At 52.1% G+C, this 18,363-nt stretch overlaps 1 protein-coding gene across 1 annotated transcript in view; it reads right to left on the minus strand.

Annotated features, from left to right (window-relative positions):
* AHRR (aryl hydrocarbon receptor repressor) overlaps positions 1-18,363 on the minus strand; it is a 93,365-nt gene that overhangs the window by 74,708 nt on the left and 294 nt on the right. Inside the window, exon 2 of the mRNA XM_061129400.1 lies at positions 8,772-8,844. Coding sequence (XP_060985383.1) covers positions 8,772-8,833 — 62 coding nt within the window. The 5' untranslated portion in view covers positions 8,834-8,844. The remainder of the gene's footprint in view (positions 1-8,771; positions 8,845-18,363) is intronic.

The following is an 18,363-nucleotide window of genomic DNA, read 5'->3' on the forward strand; positions in this document are numbered from 1 at the left end:
GCCAGCCACAGAGGTCACACTGGGCACATCAGCTACGCCAGCCACAGAGGCCATGCCAGCCACAGAGGCCATGCTGGGCACATCAGCTATGCCAGCCACAGAGGCCACGCCAGCCACAGAGGCCACGCTGGGCACACCAGCTATGCCAGCCACAGAGGCCACACCAGCCACAGAGGTCACACCGGGCACATCAGCTACGCCAGCCACAGAGGCCATGCCAGCCACAGAGGCCATGCTGGGCACATCAGCTACGCCAGCCACAGAGGCCACTCCAGCCACAGAGGCCATGCTGGGCACACCAGCTATGCCAGCCACAGAGGCCACGCCAGCCACAGAGGTCACGCCGGGCACATCAGCTACGCCAGCCACAGAGGCCATGCTGGGCACATCAGCTATGCCAGCCACAGAGGTCACACTGGGCACATCAGCTATGCCAGCCACAGAGGCCACGCTGGGCACAGAGGTCACGCCGGGCACATCAGCTATGTCAGCCACAGAGGTCACGCTGGGCACATCAGCTACGCCAGCCACAGAGGCCACACCAGCCACAGAGGCCACGCTGGGCACATCAGCTATGCCAGCCACAGAGGCCACGCCAGCCACAGAGGTCACGCCGGGCACATCAGCTATGCCAGCCACAGAGGTCATGCTGGACACATTAGCTACGCCAGCCACAGAGGCCACACCAGCCACAGAGGCCACGCTGGGCACATCAGCTATGCCAGCCACAGAGGCCACGCCAGCCACAGAGGCCACACCGGGCACAGAGGCCACACTGGGCACATCAGCTACACCAGCCACAGAGGCCATGCTGGGCACACCAGTTGCACCAGCCACAGACGCCCCGCCAGCTAAATTGGCCACACTGGCCGCACCAACCGTGCCAGCCACTGGTCGCAGCTCTGGAGGGAGGCCCAGAGATGGGGAAGAGCCAGCAGGAGGGCCCTGTGGCCTCTTTGTGCTCACCCCCTCTGCAGTAGCAGCGGGCACCAGCCCTGTGCACACAGCTCAGCTCTCTCGGGAGCTCCTCTGGGTCCTGCCCTTGAGGCCTGCGTGGCCCCTCTGGGCCCGTGTGTCCCTACTCAGCAGGGCTGGAAGGTGCTAACAAGGCCAAGGTGAGCAAGGCGGCCTGGGCACCATGGTGCCCTCCACCCTCCCCTCCACTCAGGAGTGGAAGGCCAGGGCCCTGCCACAGGCCTGCTCCCCCTCCTACTAAGGCTACTAACACTCCTACTAAGCTCCCTCCAAGGGAGCGGCCCAGGCTGGACGTCCTGCCCACCGCGGCCACCCTCACGGGCCCTCTTACCCACCCCTGGACCTACCCCCTCCGCGCAGAAACATCTCCTTAACCTCCTTCCTAGAAAGCGAGGCTAGGCCAGTTGGGCAGGGGCCGCCTCCCCTGGGCCAGCACTCCACAGGTCGGGAGCAGCCTTCTGGGGCTCCGGGCTCCTGGGTCCAGAAGGTCCTGTGTCTCTACCGCACGCTCACTTGTAAGTACATGGAAACCTGCCCCACACAGTCCTTTCGGTCAGAAACCCCCGGGCACCCCCCACCCACACGGCCGTGAGGGGCCAAGGCCATACAAAACCACACAAGAGCAGAAGCTCCACCGTGGCTGCTTCTTTCTCTTGACTGAGCTGTAATTCACGTAACATAAAGCTGCTTCAAAGTGAAATCGTGCTGGCATTTAGGACATTCACAGAGCTGTCAACCTCCATCAAGCTCCAAAACATTTTTTCACCCCCAGGTAACACTTCTACCAAGTGGCTTCTCTCATCTCTCAGCCCCCAGTGGCCACAATCATTGTCTGTCTCTCTGGATTTGTTTGTTGAGACATTTCTATAGATGGAGTCAGACTTCTCACAGCTGGCATCCTTCACTGACCATCACACAGTCAAGCTTCGTCCATCAGGCAGCCTCTGTGGAACTTCACTACTTCTCAGGGCTGAGTCATGTTCCATGGCCCTGTGATTCTATGTTTAACTTTTTGAGGAGTTGCCAAACTGTCTTCCACACCAGCCATACTTCACAGCCTCACCAATACTTGCTATTGTCCTTTTTAAAATAACATTCTCATACGTGTGATGGTATAACAGTGTGATCACTCAGCTAGAGCCAGACATCCTGGAGTGTGAAGTCAATCGGGCTTTGGGAAGCATCACCATGAGCAAAGCTAACGGAGGTGATGGAATTCCAGCTGAGCTATTTCAAATCCTAAAAGATGATGCTGTTAAAGTGCTGCACTTAAAATGCCAGCACATTTGGAAAACTCAGCAGTGGCCACAGGACTGGAAAAGGTCAGTTTCATTCCAGTCCCAAAGAAGGGGAAAGCCAAAGAATGTTCAAGCTACCCGCACAATTGCACTGATTTCACATGCTAGCAAGGTCATGCTCAAAATCCTCCAAGCTAGGCTTCAACAGTATGTGAACCAAGAAATTCCAGATGTACAACTTGGTTTAGAAAAGGCAGAGGAACCAGAGATCAAACTGCCAACATCTGCTGGATCATAGAAAAAGGCAAGAGAGTTCCAGAAAAACACTTACTTCTGCTTCATGGGCTACGCTAAAGCCTTTGATTGTATGGAAACTGTGGAAAATTCTTTGAGAGAAGGGAATACCAGACCATCTTACCTGCCTCCTAAGAAACCTGTATGCAGGTCAAGAAGCAACAGTTAGAACCAGACATAGAACAACAGATTGGTTTCAAATTGGGAAAGGGGGACATCAAGGCTGTATATTGTCACCCTGTTTATTTAACTTACATGCAGAGTACATCATGCAAAATGCTGGGCTGGATGAAGCATAAGCTGGAATCAAGATTGCCGGGAGAGATATCAATAACCTCAGATATGCAGATGACACCACCCTTATGGCAGAAAGTGAAGAGGAACTGAAGAGCCTCTTGATGAAAGTGAAAGAGGAGAGTGAAAAAGCTGGCTTAAAACTCAACATTCAAAAATCTAAGATCATGGCATCTGGTCCCATCACTTCATGGCAAACAGATGGGGAAACAATGGAAACAGTGGCTGACTTTATTTTTGGGGGCTCCAAAATCACTGAATATTAAAAAGCATAGACATTACTTTGCCGACAAAGGTCCGTCTAGTCAAGGCTATGGTTTTTCCCGTAGTCACATATGGATGTGAGAGTCGGACCATAAAGAAAACTGAGCACCAAGAACTGATGCTTTTGAACTGTGGTGTTGGAGAAGACTTGAGAGTCCCTTGGACTGCAAGGAGATCAAACCAGTCCATCCTAAAGGAAATCAGTACTGAATATTCATTGGAAGGACTGATGCTAAAGCTGAAACTCCAATACTTTGGCCACTTGATGGGAAGAACTGACTCATTTGAAAAGACCCTGATGCTGGGAAAGATTGAAGGCAGGAGGAGAAGGCAACAACAGAAGATGAGATGGTTGGATGGCATCGCTGACTCAATGGACATGAGTTTGAACAAGCTCTGGGAGTTGGTGATGGACAGGAAGGCCTGGCATGCAGCTGTCCGTGGGGTCACAGAGAGTCGGACACGACTGAGCAACTGAACTGACTGAATGAATGAATGGCCAATAATGTTGGGCATCTTCTCACATGCTTGTTGGCCATCTCTGTATCTCCTTTGGAGAAATGTCTACTCGAGCCTTTTGCCCAATTTTAAATTGGGTTGTTTGCTCTTGCTGCTGCTGCTAAGTCGCTTCAGTCGTGTCCAACTCTGTGCAACCCCATAGACGGCAGCCCACCAGGTTCCCCTGTCCCTGGGATTCTCCAGGCAAGAACACTGGAGTGGGTTGCCATTTCCTTTGCTCTTGAGTTGTAGGAAGTCTTTATATATTCGGGATACTAGATCCTTAACAGATACACACATTTTCTCCCATTCTCTGGTTATCTAGTGACCCTCTTTGGTTTCTTTTCTTTTTTCTTCCTTAATGAGGTGCCTACACCAACATCGGTCATCTGCTAACAAAATCCAGAGCCAGGAGGTGTGGGGAGATGGAGCAGCCTCGTGTGGACTGGATGTGCCAACCAGAGGGTAGCCTCGCCCAGAAGGAGAGAACTCAAGGCCTCCCCAGAAAGCAGAGCAGCACTGAGGGCAGATGCGGGGCCAGAGGAGTGCAGAGACCTCACTGTGGGAAGATCTGTGGGGAGCAGGCCCCCACCCACACCTGGGATGGGCTGAGTGGTGACTGTCCCCACCCCCACCCCATGAAGTGCCGGGGGACACTACTGACTGAAGACAAGGGGGCTGGGAAGGCTCTGTCCTTCCAGCTTTCTCAAATCGACCACCCGGCTGCCCCTCGAATGCAGCCCAACACACCTCCCCAGGCCTTGGTTCCAGGGGCTGGGGCAGAGACCCTCGCCCCCACCAGGTGGGTGAGGGGCCACTGGAGGGAAGCGTCCTCTGAGCTGACCTCAGGCTCGGGCTCAGGGCCATGGGGGAAAGCCCCAACTCTGCAGGGTGGAGACTCGGCAGGAGGTGAGGGACCCAAAAGCCAGAAACCTAAAACACCCGGGACAAGTCCAACAGGAGAAACCCTGACACCTTAACAGTGCTGAGGAAAGAGACACAAACAATGGAAAGTCAGCCAGTAAGGCTGGGTACTGTTAAGACGGTGTTACCCCCAAACTGACTTGTGGAATCGATGGAGCCTCGACGGAAATCTCAGCAGGACTTTTTGCAGAAACGACAAGCAGTCTAGACTTTATGTGGATGTGCTGGGGATCGTCAGTCAGAGGGCAGAGTTGGAGGACTTACCTGACTGACCATAATCCTCTCGGAGTTAAGTGTTCCATTTTGGTTTGGTTTCAGACAAAGATGGAAAAAGATCAATGGAGCAGAAGAGAGGATCCAGAAACAGACCCACATACTTTTGGTCAATTCACTTGACAAAGACACTAACGAAATTCAATAGGAAAAGAAACTCTTTTCAACAAATGGTGCTAATCAACTGGACAGCCAAGAAAACAAGTAAACATCAATCCTTACCTCACACAATACCAAAATTAGATCAAAACAGACTGTAGGCCTAAGTCTAAAATGTACCATAAAACTTTACAAGAAAATACATTAGAAAATCTTGGAGACCCTGGAAGGAGTCCTGGGACTCTCGGGGCACACATTAAAAATACTGTGAAAGAAAAAAATGGTAAATTTATTTTTTTCAAAGAATTTAAAATGACTTTTGAAAGTCACCATTAAGAAAATTAAAAGGGGAGCCATAGATTAATTGGCTAAAAATATTCACAAGAGCCTATATACAGAATACTTAAAGAAGTTTCACAATTCAACAAGAAGACAAACAGCCCAATAAGAAGACAGATGAGTTATTTAGACAAACTCTTAACGGGAGAAGCTCTGTGGACAGCAAATAAGCACAGGAAAGGCCATAAGCACCGTTCCTCACTGGAGAAATGCAACGTAAAGTCACGGTGAGCCTCCACCACAGCCGGTCGGGGAGCTGAGACCAGGACAGACACCCAGGTGCTGTGAGGAGGCGGATGAGCCCCACGCCCTGCCACCGGCAGCATGGACAGCAAAGCTGCTCAGAAAATCATCTGTCTGGTGGATTCTCAGAAAGTGGAGCCCTCCTCGACTGCACACGGACCCACAATCCCACCCAAGAGAAATGAAGGCACACACCTGAAGACTCAAACATAAATGTTCACAGCAGCTTTGCTGGTGACACCCCAACCTGGGACCCACCCAACTGTCACCGGAGATGAGTAACCACACGTGGTTCATCCACATGAGGGGCACACAAGTGTGGAGGAAGCTGCATCATCACGACAGGGGACTGAAGCCCCCACGTGGAGAAGGTCCCCTTCGTGGAAAGTCCCAGGAAGTGCAGACCCGCCTGCAGGACGGGGGTGCAGGCAAGGTCGCCTGTGAGGCCATGGAGGAATGGCAGGCAGAGGAGCCTCAGATGCGACAGAGCCTCGCTAACCTCAGTTTCAGGAAGGCCTTCTCGAACCACCCCGAGTCCCCACACGGATCAGACCGCGTGCAGCGAGCGCTCTCAGCCCAGGGCGCTCAGGTCACAGCCAGTCACAAGAAAACAGAAGCGGAGACAAGGGGGCGCCCCCAAGAGCACGGGGACTGTCACCGCCACAGTTACCCCACAGCGGGGGGCGGGGACATGGTCAGCCCTCACCGCGGTGGGCTGGGGGTGGGGACCCGGTCACCCCTCATGGTGAGGAGCGGGGGCCTGAAGGGGACGGGGGGGGGGGCCCGGTTGCCCCTAGAGGCCGGGGGCAGGGACCCTGCAGCCCGCCCTGCTTGCTCAGCGTGGGCCCAGCCCTGGGCCTTGGGGGAGCACGTTCTCACCTGGGCTTCTAGCAGGTTCCACCTTGCAGTCCATCTATGGCAGGCTCCAGACTTTCTTTGCCCACCCACAGCCCACAGCCTCCGGGAGAGGGCAGGGCTGCAGCTGGCACATGGGGCTAACACCCCAGTACACGTCCCAGCAGCCTCCCCAGCCTTTGCAGCCCACAGACATGGGTGCCCAGAGAGGCCGGCAGGGCCATGTCCACAGGCACAGCTGGGTGAGTGTGTTTAGGGGTCCTTCACCTTCCCTGAAATCACAGATCTGAATGCCCAATACCATGACAAATCGGGGAGAACACTGCTCATCTAACAGAAATCCTGGGAACCAACAGCAGCCACAGGGAAGAAGAAACAGATTCAGAACACACACCTTTCACCAGGAAAGACTCTAAAGGCTCAGAACTTCCAAATGTATATTCAAGATCTTCTAGGAAAATTCTCATAAACTTGACGCAGGGAAGACCTTTCTAAATGTGACATAAAATTAGCCACAAAGGAAAAGATTAATAAACTCAACTACATGAAAATTAAGTGCTTTTGCATGGCAAAGAATACCACAAGTGAAATAAAAACTGGCGGAAAGTATGTGAAACATGTTCAAGAATCTGTATCCCCAGTGTACAAAAAGCTCTCACAAATCACGAAGCACAAAAACATAAACAATCCGATAGAAAAGGGAGCGAAAGCTGTCAACACAGACAGTCACAGAAAAGGAGACAGTGTGCCTGCCAGGCTCGAGTCTGAGAAAAGCACCCACATTCCCCAAAACCAAGGAGCACGGTGCACCTGGCAGGGCTCAGCTCCGCACCGGCCCGTGTGGTGACACCTGTGAAATCACAAACGCCACACTCCTGGCCTGAGCAACGCCACTTGTAGGAACACACGTGCCTGTTGGGTCTGGCCTTGAATCACCTGCTTGCAAGCTGACGAGCTGCTGCTGGCCACCAATCCTGGCCGAGGCGCCAGCTCCCCAGCTCAGCAGGAAACTCACTGCTCACAGCACAGCAGGGTGCGCCCCTCTGTCTGCATCACTGACTCGCGCCCCCAAGTCCACAAGGGTGACACAGATGTGGCCAGGCAGGGGCTGCAGTGTGGGCTTTGTGTCAAAGCTGAGGAGTCCACCACTCCCAGCGTGAACACTCAATGAGCCTGCTCAGCCCACGAGGAAAAGCCAGCACGCGGCCAGGGCAGCCATCTCTGCAAAGACGGGAGAGAGTTCGACGCGAGGCCTGAAGTCACAGCAGACACCCGTGAGAGCCACAGCAGGCCTGGCGGAGCGCTGGGGCCCACACCCCGTGGTGCGTCCTGAACTGCTGGACAAGGAACGCTCGAGGAACACCGTCGCAGGCTCACTGCCAGGTGTGCAAACACGGCTGGCCCCTCGTGCACAGAGGCGGGGAGCTGCCCCGATAAACACTGTTGTGGCTGGTTTGGCTGCTCTCAGCCCCCAGGTGTGGACACGCCCCCCTGGATCCTGGTGGACACGCCCCCATCCCCAGATCCCAGGGCACACAGCTGTGTCTCCAGGTCCTTTCTTTTCCTATCTAAGAAGACAAGTGTTCTCACCAGAGCAGAGGAGCTCAGGACGTTGCCCGGCCTCTCCCTGGGTACATAACTCTGCCGTCCCCCCGCCCGCCCCCCACAGACTAGGCCGCACACTTGTCCCCAGCCCCATCCCAAGGTCACAGAAGGAACACAGTTGACTCAGGTGACAGCCACTTTCGAAAGTCCAGCCTCACCAGTCTTGCAGCCCGTCCTTGGGGCTGGAGGGGTCCCCATTCCTGTCAACCTCTCACGGGTCCTGCAGCCCCCAGGGGCTGGAGGGCGGCCTGGGTCACAGAAACCTGGACACCCACACAGACACAACTGCAGGTGCACACACATACACACACCGACAGAGCTGTTACACACAGGAAGCGACACTGCACACGCACACACACACACACACAGCCCTGCACGGTGGACGCATCACAGAACCTGGCCCCAGGCTCTGAGGGCCGCTCTCTGCAGCCGGCCGGCCACTTGCAAGACTGCAGGGTGCCCGCATGGAGGCTCCGAGCCCCACCGGGCAGCCACAGACAGGGCTGGTGGGGGCCACGCCTGGGCTACCCCCCAACTCAGCCTCCTGGAGGCTGGGAGGATGAGCCTCGGTCTCCTCTCACTTGGGGTGAAGCCCAAGGGCACTGGGGTGTGTCCAGCTGGAAACAGTCTCACCCGGGCAGGGAGGTACCCCTCGGCCAGACTTCAGCTGCAATCAGGGCTGGGAAAGTGGCCCAGGGTCCTGCCCCCACGCCCCACAGCCAAGACCCCAAGATCCTGAGGGTGCCTGGCCCTCGGGAAGGCCTGACAGAACCCTTGCCTCACTCCTTTCTTCCTAAAATTCACTTTTTCTAATGAAAACACAAGGCCTCCCCTCCGTCAGCAGCCGTCAGCAAAGACATGATACTTTACTGTTTCTGCACGGGCTTCCTGCGTTTCCTCCCGGCGTACAGGCACTCCCCCGGTGGGATCATCGTCTCAGGCCCTAAAAGAGAGGGAGCATCGAGTCAGTCACACTGAACGGAGCTGGGTGTCCACACAATGCCCCAAGCCCTGAGGCAGCGGCCAGGGCGTGGCCGACCAGCGAGGCGCGCGAGGGCACAACGCCAGGGTGTGAACCATGGCCCCCGGGCCCAGGCCCCGAGCGTGCGAGCAGGCTCCTGCCGCGCCCCTTCTCCACGGGTGGCCCCTGGGCCCCCAGGGTGGCCCGAGGACCCAGTCCTGTCACCGCACTCCTGAGAGAACAGCCCTGTGCTGGAAAAGCTCCCGGCAGGTAGACCCCCTGAAGCGACTAGAAACAGGAGTCGCTGCTCCAGCAGGACACCGGGCCGCAGGCACAGAGGGCTGAGCGCTGGGTCAGGACTCTGGGCAGGCGCCCCCCGCCCCCGCTGCCTGTGGCCCATCTGTCCCCTCCCAGCAGCCCACCTCCCCCAAGGTCTGCACCTCTGGGCACACGGGCTTCCTCTTTTCTATGTAAAATCTCTCTCGACGCCACACCGGGCATCTGCTTTGGCCACCAACTCAGAGCTGCACTGAGCCCGCTGACCACGCCTGGTGGCCGCCACCGGCAGTGTGGACACGAACGCCGGCTGAGGGAGCAGCCCCGTGACTGTGGTCCGAGGCTGGGCAGCCTGCCCGTCACCTCAGGACACACGTCAGAACCTCGGTTTCCCGTGCAGTGGGGCTGAGCCTCACGGACGCCCTGCAGACCAATGACCCTTGGCGTCAGGCTCCGCGCCAGCAGACGTGGAGAGGAGGCCAGCAGCCCTGCCCGGCCTCGAGTGTCCAACCCGGAAGAGGAAGCAGATTCAAACTCACAACTTCCACCCTTTCCTCTACGTTCAGCAAGTGATGTGACAATGCCGGAAACATGTCATGAATCCACTCTAAGCATAAGAAACACACTTTGACTACTGGCAAAAGTAGGTAAAGTGAACGGATCAAAAAAGATACACCAATCCAAAGTCCAGCTGGAGTAGCCATGTGAGTGGCTGAGTGAGCGTCAGACAAAGCTGACTTCAGACAAAGGAGTCGCCAGCACAGACAGGGATGCCGCACAAGGATGAATGGCCCGTCTCTCTCAATAACAATGCACCACCCAGAGCTTCAAAATGCATGAAGCAGAAACTAAAAAAAAATGAGAAGATAATTCACCAGTGACTTCAACATTCCTCTCTCACTAATCGATCGTTGCTGTTCAGTCACTAAGTCGTGTCTGACTCTACGACCCCATGGACTGCAGCACGCCAGGCCTCCCTGTCCATCACCAACTCCCAGAGTTTACTCAAACTCCTGTCCATTGAGTTGGTGATGTCATCCAACCATCTCATCCTCTGTCGGGCCCTTCTCCTCCTGCCTTCAATCTTCTCAGTAATCAATATAGCAAATAAACAGAAAATCAAAAAAGTTGTGGAATATCCAAACAACAGACATAGACTAATTGAAGGATATATAGACCATTTCACCCAAAAACAGCAGAGTCCACACTCTCTGTAGTTGGAACATTCAAGACAGACCATATTCTGAAATGTAAAGTCATCCTTAACAGACTTAAAAGAATAAAAATCATACAAGGTATGTTCTCTAATAATAATGGAATTAAACTAGAAACATATATGGAAAATTCCCAACTATCTGGTATGCAAATAGCCACAGGTAAAAGAGAAAGTCTCAAAGAAATTTAGAAGTATTTTGAATTGAATGAAAAAAACAACACATCAGACTTTATGGAGTACAGCTGAGAAGTTCTTTGATGGAAATGTACCATTAAATGTTTATAGTAGGAAAAAATTAAAGGTTCGAGGTAAGTAACCTAAGCTTCCACTTTAAGTAACTACAAGAAAACAAATCCAAATCAAGCAGAAAGGTGGAAATATCAATAAAACTTATGTTTCTCGTGTTTGTTTGTTTTGGGGTTTTTTTTTGACCTGGAGGCATGTGGGATCTTAGCTTCCCAACCACAGATCAAACCTGCACTCCCTGCATCGGAAGGCAATGTCCTACCCACTGGATTGCCAGAGAAGTCCCTCAGTGAAGCTTAAAACAGAAAAACAGAGAAAAATAAACAAAGCCAAGAGCTGGTTCTTTGAAAAGACCAACAAAATTGATAAACCTCTTGCCAGGCTGATCAAAAAATAGAGAAAAGACAAATTACCAACATCATGAATGAAAGAAGGTGAAACAGAGGAGGACCCTATGGTCCTTGCCTCCTACCAATTCCTCTATCTGTCTTTTGTCTGCAGAAAACTTTAGTCGAAGAATAAGTTTAATCAGAGAAGTGAGAAATGCAGAAACAAAGGAAAACAGTCAGAGACTAAATAATAATGCAGTCATTAAGCACAGTCAAGGACCTTTAGCTCTTTCTCAAAGGCTATATATAATATTCTGAGCCATATCCTGTGAGCTGTCTTATAGACACTAAAACACTAGATGGAGAATTTAAACTACATGATGACCAGACGGTACCCATGAACTGGCCTCAAAGAAATGGTAACAAACTGACCCTGGAGCTGAAAATTAACTGTACCTAAAACAACCAAGATGATGTTGGTCAGACCACTGATGAAGATGGTGAAGACCACCAATTTGAAGACGACTGTCAGAGCTGACTGTGCTGTTTCTGCTGTTTCTGCATGTAGAAACCCCACCCCCCCCCACCACCACCACCATCACTTCTGTCTATAAAAGCTCTTGCCCTGCTGGTTGCCAGTAGGGGGTGGGAGTCAGCCTTTGGACAGACATCTGCCATCCTCTCTCTGTTCCAGCTGCCAGCATCTGAAATAAAGTAAACTTTCCACCAACCTGGCCTGTTTACTGACTTTTGGGCAGCAAGTAGCCAGACCCCACATACCTTTTGGTAACAGATTTTGCAGTGAGCAGCCGGACCCCACCTCACTCTTTTGGTAACAAAGGGACATCACTACAGATACCACAACCATCAGAAGGAAAACAAGAGAACACAGCCTAGAACTTAGCTGTGTGCCCTGCAAGTTCACGTGTTAAAGCCCTGGTCCCACATCTGACTGTCCTGGAGATGGGTCTGCAAGGAGGCGATTAGGGTTAAATGGGGTCTTCCAGGTGGAACCCTGCACTGCCAGAACTGTTGGCCTCACAAGAAGAGGGAAAGAGAGGACAACACTCTGCACTGCGTGCGAGCTAAGAAGCCCCTTCTCACCAGAAGTCAGGTCAGCAGGCACCTTGATCTTGGACTTCACAGCCGCTGGAACTGTGAGAAATAAATCTTCATTATTCACAGGTATTGTTTAAGCCACTGGGTCTGTGTGTTTTGTTATGGCAGTCCAGGGAGATTAAGGGGCGTCCCTGGTGGCTCAGACGGTAAAGAATCTGACTGTAATGCAGGAGACCCGATTCAATCCCTGGGTCGGGAAGATCCCCTAGAGAAGGGAATGGCAACCCGCTCTTGGAGAATTCCATGGACAGAGAAGCCTGGCGGGCTACAGTCCATGGGGTTGCACGGAGTCGGACACGACTGAGCAATTAACACTGTCACTAAGGAGACTAAGACAAACACTCCCCCCACAGATTCAACAGTTTAGATGAAATGGACCAGTTTCCTGAACGACATAAACTACCAAACTCACTCAAGAAAAATAACCTGCTTAGCCTGTATCTACTCCTACGACAAACAAAAGCAAAAGCCCAGGTGGAGTCACTGGTGAAGTCTACCAATTTAAGGAAGAAACCATACAATTCTCTGCAAAAATCTAAAAATCAAATTTAAAACTGACAAATAATTTATTTAAGTTCAGCATTCCCTGATACCAAAACCAAAGATGTTTTGAGGAAACTATAGACAAAAATCATCCCTCATGAACACAGGCACAAAAATCTTCAATTAAATGTTAGCAAATGGGAACCAGAAATATATAAAGAGCACAACATATCACAAGTGAGGTTTGCTCAAGGAATTCAAGAAATTGAGTATAATTCACTTTATTTATGAACAAAAGAAAAAAATACATGGTCACCTCAACATATATAAAATGCATGAGGCCAAATCCATGTAGAATGATTTTTAAAACTCTCATTAAACTAGGAATAGAAGGAACTTAATTAACCTGATAAAGTGTTAGTCACTCACGTGTGTCCAACTCTTTGACCCCATGAACTGTAACTCGCCAGGCTCCTCTGTCCATGGAATTCTCCAGGCAAGAACACTGGAGTGGGTTGCCATTCCCTTCTCCAGGAGATCTTCCCAACCCAGGACTCGAACCCAGGTCTTCTGCATTGTAGGTGGATTCTTTACCAGCTGAGCCATCAGAGAAGCCCAACCTGATAAAAGGCATCTACGAAAAGATGTACAGCTGACATCACACCCGAGAGTGGAAGACTGAATACATCCCCAGAGACCACGAAGACAAAGACGTCTTCTGTCATCATGCCCCTTAACGTTCACAGACAACATGATGGTACACACAGGAAATAACAAAATTTGGCTACGACAAATCTCTTATAATAACTGAGTTCAGCGAGGTCACAGAGAAAAAGGACAATATAGAAAAGTCAACTGTATTTCCATACACTAGCAATGAACAACTGAATACAGATATTTAAAAAAACCATACCATTTACAATAGCATCAAAATAAAAATTAAATATTTAGATATTTCAAGAGGCTTAAAATGTGTAACTGGGGCCCTAAAGAATAGGAGGACAAAGGAGGTGACAGAAGTAAGTAATAATAGCAGAAATTTGTCCAAACAATGAAAATTACAAACCTACAGATTCAAGAAGTCAATGTATTCCAAGCATAAGAAAGAGGAAAAAAACTATACAATGCACATCAAAATCAAATCACTCATAACTAGCAATAAAGAGGATAATCTTAGAAGCTGCCAGAGACCACGGTGTTGGGCACAAAAAAATACAGGTAAGTGTGACCACAGACGCCTCCTGAGAAACACGGATGCGGAGGACACAGTGAGCCGCATCCTTAAAGCACTGAAGAAAAAGGCATGAAAGTAGAATTCCTGACACTGTGGAAATCACTGCGGAAAATTAAGGCTAAATAAAGACTTTTTCAGACATGAAAAAGCTGAAAGCATTCGTTGCCAGCTGACCCACACTATAAGAAATGTGAAAGAGTGTCTTCAGGCCAAAGGAAAATGATACCAGATGGAAACGTGGATCCACAAATGAACAGAAAGCACAGGAAGTGGTAACTGCACGGGTAAAAATGCGGGACCCTTCTTACCATTTAAATATCTGTAAAAGATAATTGACTGTTTAAAACAATGACAACAGTGTGTTGTGGGGTTTACGACCTATGCAGATAAACAAGGCACCTACAGCACAGAGGCCAGGAGGGGGACATGGTGGCGCCCGGCAGCGGTGGGACTCAGGGGACAGTCCCTGGGGACCCCGTGTGCCAGGCACCTGCCTGCTCCCAGGGCTGGGCCCTCCCGGCACCTCTCCTCCGCAGTGAGCGCCGTGGGACACCCTTCACCACCAGGGGCTCCCGGCTCCCACACGCCCCACCACCTGTGTGCTCCTGCCCTCCCGCGCCGGGGGCCGAGAAACGGGGCGACCACCCCCACTCTCCTGGAGCCTGAGCCCCCACACCCACGTGAGGCCTCTGGGCACCTCCCGCAGTCCTGAGGACCCTTTTGAGCTCTCTTTTCACTGTTGCTGATACTTCTTTATATTAACTAAAGTCTCTCAATTTTAAAAAATTAAGTTAAAAAACACATAAAAAACTGATTTTTAAAGTCTACACATTTTAGAGATACATATACGCTAACACCTGTGAAAGAATGACATGTCAGCGATTGTTTCTATTAATCTGGGGAGTAGGGTGGGGTTTATGCTGCTTGATGAATAAATTGGGCTCATTATAAAACTCTCCACTTTTGTAGAAGGTTTGAAAACTTTCATAATAAAAGGGCTTTAAAGGAGTTGAAGAGAGATGTGGCATAAGAATAAACATGTGTGGTCTATGGATTTTCAACAACGAGGCCGTTCGATGGGGAAGAAGGGCCCCCTCACCAAAAGATGCTGGACAACTGGACATGCACTCACTGAAGGGTGGGGGACCCAGCTGCCAGCAACAAAAACCAGCCAGTTAGTTAAAGACCTGAGGGTACGAGCTAAAACTGTAAAACTCTTGAAGGAAACATAATGCTATGTTTCTTTCAGTCTTAAATTTGGCAATGGATTCTTCACCAAAAGCACAAGTAAGAAAATAAAAATGAGATAAATCGAACTTCATCAAGATTTAAAACGTGGACTTCAAAGGACACTATCAAGAAAGTGAAGAGACACTCACACAGAGAATATTAAGTATAAATCACATATCTGATAAAGTCTAGTATCCAGGCTATAAAAAGAACTCTTAAAACTCGACAACAAAAAGACAAACAACCTAATTAAAAATGAGCAAGGGACCTGAATAGATATTTCTCCCTCAAAAAGCATACAAATGGTCAACAGGTACATAAAAAGATGCTCAACATCATGAGTCACTAGGGAAATACAAATCAAACCCACAATGAGATACCACTCCACACCCACGATGACGGCTATAATTTTTTTAAAAAGGAAAATGACAAATGTTGGTGAGGATGTAGGGAAAATGGGTCCCGAGTGCCTTGCTGGTGGGAATAGAAAATGGCACAGCTCCTGTAGAAAGCATTTCAGAATTTCCTCGAAAAATGAAACACAGAGTCACTATACTATACCAGCAATTCCACTCCTAGCCCAAGAGAACTGAAAACATACGTTCAAACAAAATCTGGCACACAAATACTCAGAGCATCGTTATTCACCATAGCCAAAAAGCTGAAACAACCCAAATGCCCATCAGTTGATGAACAGATAAACAAAACGTGGTCCATCCACACTGTGGACTACACTCAGCCATAAGAAGAAGTGAAGCCCTAATGTCCCTGCAACACGGATGGAGCTTGGAAACACGATGCTACAGGCCGGAAGGCAGGCCCCAAAGGGTACACATTGATTCCATGTAGAGGAAACGTCCAGAAAGGAGATGAGTGCCAGGGGCCGGAGGGAAAAAGAAGGGGGAGTGACTGCTTGAAGGATATGGCGTTTCCATTTGGGATGAAGAAAATGTTTTGGAATCAGAAGTGGTAGTTGCACAGCTTTGGCAATATACTCAATAAATACCACAGTACTGTAAATTCTTTAATGGTCAATTTTATGTAATTGGATGTTACCATACTAAAAAACAAAGAACACAAATTTCTATATAAATAGAAATAAAATGTCTGGAGTGGCAAAGAGGACCCAGTGGTGGCAGTGCTAGTGGGGTGTTCCCGGCAGGGGTGGGGTGGGCTGGGCTGGGATGTTCCCGGCAGGGCTGGGGTGGTTTCTGGGCAGGGGGGCAGCTGCAGGGCTTGGGGGGCAACAGCTGGCTTTGAGGCTGCGGGGTGACAAGTCCGAGGAAACAAGAGCTCTGGAGACGGGCTGGGGCGGGTGAGTGGGGCCTGGTGGCCGCAGGCTGGAGCAGGGATAGGTGGGCAGATGCCTGGGAAGGGTCCAGCCTTCTCAGCTCACCTGGAGCCACGGCCACCAGGCCTGCCCTTCTCTGGAAAGCCAGGTCAGAGCCTCGGGGGCTGGAATCCAGAGGGTGAAGTCGTGCATCTGAATTGCAAAGCGGCTTAATGCCGGCAGGAGAGGACTGAGCCGCACCCAGACCCGGCCCAGCCTCAGGGGACACCAGGCAGGGACGCTCCCCCACACCCGAGAGGGGCCGGGCACTCAGAGACCCACTGAACCCCGTCAAGACCCAAAGTGGGGGGGAGGGCTGACCTGCACCAGCCCCAGGAGACCCCTCCCCATCACCACTATTCCCTAAACGAGCCCAAGGCTCGGACCAGGGGTGGCGTGGAGTGGGGGTGACAGGGAAGATGAGCCGGGGGGACACATCGAGGGGGTGGTGCTGACCCTTTACTTCCCTCCGTACAAACCCCCTCCAGCAGCAGGACCTGAGATGGATCCAGGCTCCCCGGAGCAGCCCTTCCCCAGCGTGCACACAGCCAGCACACAAAGTCCCAGGATGGTAAGGCCCTAAAAACACAAGTTACGGCAAAAAGCACCAGAGCAAACAAGCACACGCCAGGCACCCCGTCAGGGGCGGGAGAGGCACCCCGGGATGCCGCTGTTCCCTGGGAGAGCCTCATCGTGCCCTAGGAATCCTCAACACGGGCTCCATTTTCCTGACCACTTGCACACTCTCCTCAAACAGATGCAGACCTGGCAGGCCTGGATCATCCTCCCCAGAAACGCACCACTGAGCAGTGCGGGGCTGGCCTCCCGGAGCTCTGAGCCGACTGCGCTGCTCGGAGAAATCTGGGCTTTCCTAAGACCCTTTCATGGTAAAAATGATAGTTGTCCACTTCAGAAAATACACATAAGCAAAAAACAAAAATAAAAGAGCCTCCCACACCACAGAGCAGTGCCCATGGCTCCCGCCCAGCATGTGTGCCCCTGCCCACGCAGCTGCCCCACTCTGGGGCCAAATCAAGAGGGGGACAAAGCCCAAGGTCCAAGTCCAAGCTCTGCCCTGGACCACCCCGAAGTCCTCACCAGCACACAGACCACAGGAGCGGTCTGCTGGCCCCGGCGGCTGGAGCCAGCACAGGCCGCACCCCCCCGGGGTGGGCAGAAAGCTGCTCACCTGCCCACGAGTGGGTCCCGAGACCACCAGGATGGGGCTTGGGCCCAAGAGGCTGCAGAAGTCAGGCTGGAGGCCCTGATGGCGGACGCTGGGCGGAGACCAGCCAGGCTCAGGAGCCCGCCTCCGCCAGAGGCCCCTGGAGACGGCCCGGGTGGGCCAGGCCGCTGACCAGGCCGGGAGAGGTCCAGTCACGACTGTCGAGTACCCGGAGCGAGAGGGCAAGTGCCCAGGGCATGCTCTCATGCCTCCCGACTGCGCCCAGCCCCTCGAGGGTCAGAGCCTGCGGCTGGGTCACACACAGGCCCCACGTGAGTCGCGGGGCAGCCACAGCTGGAGACCCGCTGGACGCTTCCAAGGGGGCAGCCTCCGGCTCCAGCCCCTCAGACCAACCGGGAGAGACACAGGAACCCCAGGGCTAACCTCCCAAGGCCTCTGGCCTCTGACCTCTGACTGGTCACCTGCCCTGTGGGCAGCCCAGTGCCTCTCACAAAGTGCCCACAAGCTGGGGATTTTCCACCACTCAAAGTAAAACTTTAGGGAGAAAAATTTTCTTGGTGCCACTAACTGAAGCCCAGTGAATTCCTGGAACACATGCCTTCAGCCTTCTCGAGTGTGAGAACCAAGACTGGCACTCCCTGCCCAGAAGGAGGGGGCTGAGCTGCGCACCCCCAGCTCTGGGGCCCCCCACCCTCACCAGCTGCCCTGGGGAGGGCTCAGGGGTTCGGTTCCAAGTCTCCCCCCACAACCCCTAGCATCTGCCCGAAACATTTCCGAGGGAAACTGGGCCAAGAGCTAAGGGCAATCGGCCCAACTCTTCCAAAGCTGGGGGAGGGGGCTGTCTGACGCTCC

The sequence above is a fragment of the Dama dama genome, chromosome 25 (assembly GCF_033118175.1).
Source record: "Dama dama isolate Ldn47 chromosome 25, ASM3311817v1, whole genome shotgun sequence".
NCBI classification, from domain to species: domain Eukaryota; kingdom Metazoa; phylum Chordata; class Mammalia; order Artiodactyla; family Cervidae; genus Dama; species Dama dama.